This window comes from Prionailurus bengalensis, chromosome D4 (assembly GCF_016509475.1).
Source record: "Prionailurus bengalensis isolate Pbe53 chromosome D4, Fcat_Pben_1.1_paternal_pri, whole genome shotgun sequence".
Taxonomy (NCBI): Eukaryota; Metazoa; Chordata; class Mammalia; order Carnivora; family Felidae; genus Prionailurus; species Prionailurus bengalensis.
Window position 1 is genome coordinate 45,793,989 of NC_057359.1, and position 9,882 is coordinate 45,803,870.

Consider the following 9,882-nt stretch of genomic DNA (forward strand, 5'->3'; position numbering starts at 1 on the left):
AGAATATAACCTCTTAGCAGACACATAAACAAAACTTCCTCTCCTGTAGGTAGAGTATCTCCTTACGTGTATAACTGGCCATGACGATATGGTACTTATCTCTCTCTTCCTCTCTCTTTGTTAATGCTGCATCTAAAAAAATTTATTTATTTATTTTTATTTGAGAGAGAGAGAGCACACACAAGCAGGGGAGAGGGGCAGAGGGAGAGACAGAGATAATCCCAAGCAGGCCCTGCACTGAGCGCAGAGCCTGATGAAGGGCTCCATCCCGTGACCCTGGGGTCATGACCTGAGCCAAAATCAAGAGTCAGACACTCAGCCAACTGAGCCACCCTGGTGCCCCCCTCTGTTAATGCTGCACTTTAAATTTCCTTACTCATTCAGTACTTAGATTGTCCCTTTATGTGTTCAGGAGTGTGCTAGGCAAAGAGTTCAGAAGCCATTTCCCCGCCATGAAGTAGGTCATACCTTAGTTGAAAGAGAACTAACCCATCATTGTACAGTGTGGTCTGGGACGTGATAGAAGTTGTGCTCTGGAGGGGCAGATAGATTTAGACAGATTGGACTCGGAGGGCTTTCTGTGAAAAATTTTAAGGAGTCATAAAGAGCAAGAATGAGATATCAGCACATAGTAGGAAGCGAATCTGTACACGGCCAAGGCAATAGCATGTGAGTTTGGGTTTTCTGTGGCCCCAGATGGAAGGTCTGTGTGTTATGCTTTCGGAGGTCAGGTGCTGAGACAGCAGACTCTGAGACAAAAAGTGCCATGTGAGGAGTTTAGTAGGGAGTGCTACGGGCTCAACGCATGTGAGAAGAGCAGGCAGGATGAGGAACGGAGGAAAACCCGAGCTGCTGTGCAGTCACAGTGTGGCTTCGGTCAAAACCCGGGTGGGGGAAGGGGCTCTGAGACTGCAGTGACCCTTCAGGGGTGGAGTGAGGGGTCTGAGCCTTTATCCCTCCACATCCAGTCCTTGGATAGAGGGGAGAAAACTGGGGCTAAATGACTCATTTCAGCCAAAGGCAATTCCAAGAATGACTCCCAAGTCTCTGTATTTACCAAACATCTACATTTCTCAACAGAAGAGATTACTGAACCGTCTGCCATCTTCCACCTTGGAATCCTCTGTCTTTCACAAGTTTGATTTCCCTGTGTTCACACCATATTCTTCATCCAATCGGATATTGTTATGGTTGCAGTTTTGATGTCACACGATCATAGGCATGAGGAACAGACACGGTTACAGAAACAAAACTTGGGTTGGATCATCTTCCTGAAGAGACAGTTACTGTCACCTGGCGTATTAGAGTCTTTACATCCAGCTTCTTTAAGAAGGAGAAAGACCATTGAATCCGCTGCTGTGAAAAGGCAGTGATAGAAAAAAGAAAAAAAAACTATCCTTACCAACTATCTCCCACCTGAGAGGCTCACTTCTCTCTAGGTATTATGGGAAAATATGAGATCAGTAACCTCAAAGAGACCATGTCTTCAGCTGTTAACAGTCTACCAAGGCTATCAAGAAACAGAGGCATGGGCTGTAATGTGGAGTCCGAGGACCAAAAGCATCAAAATCATCTAGAAATTGTTAGAAATGCAAATACTCAGTCCCCACTCTAAGACTTAGTGGATCAGAAACACTGGGGTGAAGCCATGCCCCCTGTATTTTAACAAGCCCTCCAGATGACTCTGATACACACTGGAGATGGGGCTTCATTTAGTGCAGGTGATAAGTATCCTAAGCCAAATCTCTACAAGAAGCCATATTTAGGGGAGCCTGGGTGGTGCAGTTGGCGGGGCGCCCGACTTCAGCTCAGGTCATGATCTCACGGTTTGTGAGTTCAAGTCCCGCGTTGGGCTCTGGGCTGACTGTGTGAAGCCTGCTTGGGATTCTCTCTCTCCCCCTCTCCCTCTGCCCCTCTCCTGCTCATGTGTGCTCTCTCCCTCAAAATAAATAAAGTTTAATAAAAGAAAATAATATTCAAAAATATGAGAATGGAAATTCTATTACCCAGATAGTACTGCTGTGAACATTTTAGCTCAATTCTTTTCAGACATTTTACAGGCATTTTTATTTATAGAAATTATGATCGTACTAGTTATTTTGTAACGTGCTTTTTGATTTAATAATCTATTTAGCTCATACATGTATATGTGACAAGGATAACTCAGATGACCCAGCCTATGAGTACAAATGAGCTTATCTTTACTCTGAGCCCCCAACCTTGTCTTTTCAAAATCAATGTACAGAAATCAGTCGCATTCTTATACACTAATAATGAAGCAACAGAAAGACAAATAAAGAAACTGACCCCATTCACAATTGCACCAAGAAGCATAAAATACCTAGGAATAAACCTAACCAAAGATGTAAAAGATCTGTATGCTGAAAACTATAGAAAGCTTATGAAGGAAATTGAAGAAGATATAAAGAAATGGAAAAACATTCCATGCTCATCGATTGGAAGAATAAATACTGTTAAAATGTCAATACTACCCAAAGCTATCTACACATTCAATCCCAATCAAAATTGCACCAGCATTCTTCTCGAAGCTAGAACAAGCAATCCTAAAATTTGTATGGAACCACAAAAGGCCCCAAATAGCCAAAGTAATTTTGAAGAAGAAGACCAAAGCAGGAGGCATCACAATCCCAGCCTCTACTACAAAGCTGTAATCATCAAGACAGCATGGTTTTGGCACAAAAACAGACACATAGACCAATGGAATAGAATAGAAACCCCAGAACTAGACCCACAAACGTATGGCCAACTAATCTTTGACAAAGCAGGAAAGAACAGCCAATGGAAAAAAGACAGTCTCTTTAACAAATGGTGCTGGGAGAACTGGACAGCAACATGCAGAAGGTTGAAACTAGACCACTTTCTCACACCATTCACAAAAACAAACTCAAAATGGATAAAGGACCTGAATGTGAGACAGGAAACCATCAAAACCCTAGAGGAGAAAGCAGGAAAAGACCTCTCTGACCTCAGCCGCAGAAATTTCTTACTTGACACGTCCCCAAAGGCAAGGGAATTAAAAGCAAAAATGAACTATTGGGACCTCATGAAGATAAAAAGCTTCTGCACTGCAAAGGAAACAATCAACCAAACTAAAAGGCAACCAACGGAATGGGAAAAGATATTTGCAAATGACATATCAGACAAAGGGCTAGTATCCAAAATCTATAAAGAGCTCACCAAACTCCACACCCGAAAAACAAGTAATCCAGTGAAGAAATGGGCAGAAAACATGAATAGACACTTCTCTAAAGACGACATCCAGATGGCCAACAGGCACATGAAAAGATGCTCAATGTCGCTCCTCATCAGGGAAATACAAATCAAAACCACACTGAGATACCACCTTGTGCCAGAAAGAGTGGCTAAAATGAACAAACCAGAAGCCTATAGATGCTGGCGAGGATGTGGAGAAACGGGAACCCTCTTGCACTGTTGGTAGGAATGCAAACTGGTGCAGCCGCTCTGGAAAAAAATTGTCCATCAACTGATGAATGGATAAAGAAATTGTGGTTTATATATACAATGGAGTACTACGTGGCAATGAGAAAGAATGAAATATGGCCCTTTGTAGCAACGTGGATGGAACTGGAGAGTGTTATGCTAAGTGAAATAAGCCATACAGAGAAAGACAGATACCATATGCTTTCATTCTTATGTGGATCCTGAGAAACTTAACAGAAACCCATGGGGGAGGGGAAGGAAAAAAAAAAAGAGGTTAGAGTAGGAGAGAGCCAAAGCATAAGAGACTTTTAAAAACTGAGAACAAGCTGAGGGTTGATGGAGGGTGGGTGAGAAGGGAGGGTGGGTAATGGGCATTGAGGAGGGCACCTTTTGGGAGGAGCACTGGGTGTCGTATGGAAACCAATTTGACAATAAATTTCATATATTGAAAAAAAAGAGGGGCGCCTGGGTGGCGCAGTCGGTTAAGCGTCCGACTTCAGCCAGGTCACGATCTCGCGGTCTGTGAGTTCGAGCCCCGCGTCGGGCTCTGGGCTGATGGCTCAGAGCCTGGAGCCTGTTTCCGATTCTGTGTCTCCCTCTCTCTCTGCCCCTCCCCCGTTCATGCTCCGTCTCTCTCTGTCCCAAAAATAAATAAAAAACGTTGAAAAAAAAAATTAAAAAAAAAAAAAGAAAAAAAAAACAGAACAAACTGAGGGTTGATGGGGGGGTGGGAGAGAGGGGAGGTGGGTGATGGGTATTGAGGAGGGCACCTTTTGGGATGAGCACTGGGTGTTGTATGGGAACCAATTTGACAATAAATTTCATATTTAAAAAATAAAAAATAAATAATAAATAAAAGCTCACACAAAAAAATAAAAAAATAAAATATGTATCTTCCTCAATATCTCCAAGTTTAGAACTCTGCTTTTAAAGTTTTAAGAGAGCACACATATTTAAAAGCAAGCAATTTTTATTTTGTATGAAGCAGTTAAGACAGTAATACAAGTAGGATGTCAACCTAATAAAGCTAAATGTTTGGGGAAACATTAGCATGTACAGTATTGCTTTTAGCTTCTAGATAGGAGTACATATTAACTGCTGTAAATTTCTACTTGGCCTCTTCTCCATTCTGTTCTCTTCAGTTCTTAGGAAAAAAATATCCAGGGGGAGAAAATGTTCTTTCTCTAATTCAAGACTGCGGACATTATGTGAACTTGAATAAGGAAAGCCAGGAGCAAATTGTTGTCATGCTTGTTATCATTATTATTTCGCAGAGATCTCGCACAATGCCATTCGGGTTTGTGGGGTCTAGAACAGAGTGAACTCTTTTGAGTCAGACAGATCTGGTGGAGAATCTCCGCTCTGGCATATACTGGCTCCGTGACTTGCTACATTCCTTTGAGCAAGTTAGTTCACCTTTAAAGTCTTGTTATTCTCATTTCAGAAAAGAATATAATACAGAAACTATCTTGCTAGGTTAACTTGAGAATCGAATAATGTGTTAAATGAAGGATTTGCTTCTGAAAACTTCCTGGTTTAAAGAAAACAAAAATTCTACTGATCATGTGAAGCAAATGACCTGTATTTGCAGTCAAGTGTGGTAAATGCCTCTCCTCTCTCCACCTCCCTACCTCTAGGTGAACTTGAAGGTACACAGGGGTTGAAAGGTGACGTTGACCAAGACTGCCTCTGCTTCTCTGCCCTTTTCCTCTCTGGCAGTTGGCCCTGCCTCAGACTCAGGAGCCTATTCAGCTCATCCTCCTTCCTCTGAAGCCAAATCCGAAAGCACAGGCCAACAACGAATACACTTACTAACACTAATTAAACCGAAATGAAATGTGTTTTGTTCTTCAGCAAGTTTTCGCATTAAGTGATAGATTTCATCTCGAATTGTACAATGAGTCAAAAACAGAGCATGACGTAAAGTGGCAGAATTAGCCCCAGAATTTTGGACCATGGCTCTGCTTCTTACATTGGGTGAAGGTCACCGTGGCCGTGGGAAAGCCACCAAGTCTCAACTGAACTTCAGTTTCTCTGGCCCCGCATTTGTTCCATCATGGTTTCGGGGAGCTCCCGGCTGGAAGAGCTGGAATCCCTTCATCCCTAGCAGCTCTCATGAGTGGAAACCCCCCTGCCTTGGTTGGCAGAGTGCCCTTCTGTGCAGCCCTCCTCCTCCTCCTGGCCACTCCCCTCCCCTCCAGGGGAAGGCTGGAGCAGTCCTGTTTCTTCTACCCTTCAACTAACACTTCCTTTTGCCAGCAAGACTCCTTCATGCGTATTTCTAAGAACTCTGACTTGTTAGGTACATTTTCATTTATTGTTTTAATTTGTAATGTTCACACGATTAAAAATACAAAAATATGCTGGAAAACCTCCCTCCCCCTGCTTCTTCCCCTAGTCTCGTTTCCCCAAAACACAAGTTATCATTGTAATTTATTCTTATATATTCTTTATTTGTTCATGCACAAGTTAGGTCAAGTAGAAAATTTGTTTTACATTTTATTAAAAAAATTTTTTTTAGTGCTTATTTATTTCTGAGAGACAGACAGAGACAGAGTGCGAGCAGGGGAGGGGCAGACAGAGAGGGAGACACAGAATCCGAAGCAGGCTCCAGGCTCCGAGCTGTCAGCACAGAGTCCGACGTGGGGCTCGAACTCACGAACCGCAAGATCGTGACCTGAGCCAAATTGGATGCCTAACCGAGTGAGCCACCCAGGCGCCCCTTGTTTTACATTTTAATGTCAAATACAGCACTTTATACACACTGTTCTTCATCTTGCCTATTTTTTTTTACTCTTTTCTTTCCGTATAGGAAGAGCATCCTCAGTCTGTTCTCCAGCCGGGTGGTGTTCCTTTGTGTGACTATACTTCAACTGTCTCAAACTAAAAGAATTTGAGTGGTTTCCTGTCTTTTGATATTATAAATAATGCTGCAGTGAACAGTATTGTATGCACGCCATCAGACACATATGCAAGCATTTTTATAAGATCAATTTCAAATTTATGGATCAAAGATGGTTATTTTAACAGATATCAATATATTGCCTCTACAGCGATCCTACCAATTTCCAGTGCTCTGGCAAATTATAGGAGCATCCCTCTCCAAAATCTCCACAAAAGGGTGGGCCTTCAGCTGTTATGAATGGCATGCTGTTCACTTTTAATTTGTATTTTTTATCATTATAAGTGAGGTTGAACCTGTTTTCATGCATTTGTTTTCCCTCTGCAATCTGCTGTTCATGACCTTTGGCCATATTTCTATTGTGTCACCTGTAACAGATATTCAGTGTGTATTGACATTTTCAAATCTGGCAATGCACATTATTCCTTGTACTTCTTAATGTTTCTACCAATTTCTGGCAAAGAAATCATTGGAATGGATGTGGTAAGTTAAGAAATAAGTTCGGTGGAGACATACCTCATTTACTTTGAGGAAAATAAACCCATTTGAAGAACCAAGTATGAAATACTGATGAATCTATTTTATCTCATGAAAATTTAAGATGAATGGAAAATACAAAGTGACATTACAAAACAAAGACCATTGTAGTCACTACGCATAACCTTAAAGGACAGGTAAATATACATATATCTACACACACGAAACCAAAGCGATTAATGACAAGAAGAAATAATAGTCTCTGGAACAGTCCTCCCGGGCCTCCACCTACCCTATGCTTCTAAAGTCTGCCCTCGGCTCATGCTCCACATTCTTCGAGGAATGCATTCCTCGTTTGCTTATCTTTCTTATCAGCTGGAGTGCAAAGAAGAGACACCGGTTGATTTCTACTCGAACAATGGTCCAGGCACAGCTGCTGTACTCTTGGCTTTCCAGGTAATCATGGATCCTTTGGAAGTACATTTTAATCTGTAACCTAACGTTCTCACTCCCCAACATGCAGCTGTCCTGCTCTGCTTCTGGGCCTGTGAGTTCTTCTAGGTATTCCAGCTGTTGATGAAGCTCAGTGAGGAACTTCTCCACGTGGCTTTCCTCCCAACCATCTGAAGAAGTATTTGCCCTGAAGAGGTTGAAGATCTGCTGAAGCATCTCGTGAAGAATGGCCAGTGCTTGTCCTTTCTGGTACTGGCGAGGATTCACAGAACGCTGGGGAAGCAGGAAGTTTTTCCTGTGTGGCAGACACTGCTGAATTGATGAGCTCTGCAATGTACTCAAGAGTTTTAAACTCTCTCTGTTTACTCTTTGTTGGAAGAGAGCCAGTTTCAACTCTAGGGAGAAGATAGTAGAAGAGGCCAACAGCACCGACACAATTTCAAAGAAATGCTTGTTAATCATGGTGAAGGTCAAATATGCCACTTATCTCTGGGCAGACTTAGTTAGGAAAGCTCCAACTTTAGTGAATGTTTGCCTTTCATGCAGCTCAGATTGTTCTGGAAGGTGTTCTCTTTTGTTGGTTTTGTTTTCTGATGCTGTCATTACTCCGAGATTACATACTGGGTTTTCTGGTTCCCTTTTCATAGTGTTTATGGGACATTTCCTCCACTTTCCCCATTGTGTTGGCTGTTTAACGAAGTAACCAAAAGAACTTGTTTCATTGTATGTGTTCCTTGGATAATTACAGACTAGTCACCCAATATGATTTTCTATTACTCTTATTATGTATTAGATACAAAGTTTCACTCAACACAATATGCTTTCTAAATATTTAGTCAAGCTTATTAAAGTTCTTTTATTGAGAGTATTTTTTTAAAGGAGTACTCTTTCATGGAGTAATATTTATCAGAGGCTTAGCAGCACCTATAGCGTGCTTGGACGGGGCGGGGGCAGGGAATTAAAATCTATACAGACTACTAAATTTAAAAACTCAAGTAGAACTGTAAATTTGTGCAAATGCTTGAGCAAATTAACCTTAAAATATGTATGAGCAATCTAAAATTGTTTTTTAATGTTTATTCATTATTTATTTTTGAGAGAGAGCGAGAGAGAGAGCAGGTGAGGAGCAGAGAGAGAATCCCAAGCAGGCTCCTCACGGTCAGCACAGAGCCTGACATGGGGCTCCAACTCCCAAACCATGAAATCATGACCTGAGCAGAAACCAAGAGTCGGACGCTCAACAGACTGAGGCACCCAGGCATCCCAAATTGTTTTATATCTTACTAAAGTAGTTCAATATCTAAGTTTCTAACCTATGAAAGTAATGTGAATGAGAAAAAAATTAGCAAAAGAAGGTCATTATAAAGTTATTACAACTGCAGAATATTAGAAATGGCTTATAGGTCCAATAATAGGGAAATGGTTAAATAAATGTTGGTATATCCATATAATTAAATGCCATGTAATCATTATAAATGATAAAGTTATATGTGAAAAGGTTGGGCAGTTGGCTGGTGTACATTCCCTAGGGTACCACTAACTATGGTAAACCAAAACTACTCTCTTTACATTAATAATGCCTCTTGAATTACAAATACCCAGTTCCACATTTTAAGTCCTCCCAAATATGCCCTCAATCTACCTTTCCAATCTTATCTCCCACTGTTGCTCCAAATATAAGGTAAGGGAAACTGAATTTCAGATAAAGTTAATGACTCACTATTTCCTTAATACACCTAGCAGAGGTGTGTGTGTGTGTGTGTGTGTGTGTGTGTCTTCTCTCTCAGAAATATCACCCATGGTGTTACCTCCTTCACCTCTAATATGTGTCTGTGCAAGGACTAAGGGTTACTTCTTTAGGATGTAGATTTCTTTTACGAAGCTATAATCTGTCTTCTGGATCCTCACAGCATTTCATACCTTTTTAAAAACACTTTTCTTGTTCTGTCTTATGCATGGCTATATATTTTTGTCATATTTACATTTATGTGAGTATGTAAGTATGATTAATGTCATATAGCAGGGTTATATCTAACCATGTTACTATTTGTTTTCTAATTGTTCATATGGTTTTTTTCCTTCTTTTGGATTGATTACAAAACATGATTCCATTTTATCTCCACTATTGGTTTATTAGCTATACCACTTTATTTTTATAGTAGTTTCTCTAGGGTGTGAAATATATGTCTTTGGGGTGCCCGGGTGGCTCAGTCGGTGAAGTATCTGACTCTTGATTTCAACTCAGGTCATGGTCAGTTTATGGCATGAAGCACCATGTGGGACTTTGTGCTGACAGTGTGGAGAATGCTTGGGATTCTCCCTCCCTCTCTCTCTGCCCCTCCCATGCTCGAGTGCTTTCTCTCTTTCTCAAAATAAATTTAAAAACTTAAAAAATATTAGAATATATATCTTTATTTAGCATATTACAATTTACTTTCAAATAATATTACACATGGCTTAAAGGATATCACAATATACTCTTCTCCATCCACTCATCCTTTGTGCTCTAGTTGTTATACATTTTCATGTGTTTTAAACCCCACAAACATTGATACTATATTTATTTTAAATAGTCAATTATATATTTT

At 40.8% G+C, this 9,882-nt stretch overlaps 1 protein-coding gene across 1 annotated transcript; it reads right to left on the reverse strand.

The window, feature by feature from the left end:
* Positions 1-7,129: 7,129 nt before the first annotated feature.
* On the reverse strand, positions 7,130-8,369 carry IFNE (interferon epsilon). Its single transcript, XM_043565856.1, has one exon. The coding sequence runs from the start codon at positions 7,754-7,756 to the stop codon at positions 7,130-7,132; it is 627 nt and encodes a 208-aa protein (XP_043421791.1). The 5' UTR covers positions 7,757-8,369.
* Between the last annotated feature and the right edge of the window lie 1,513 nt (positions 8,370-9,882).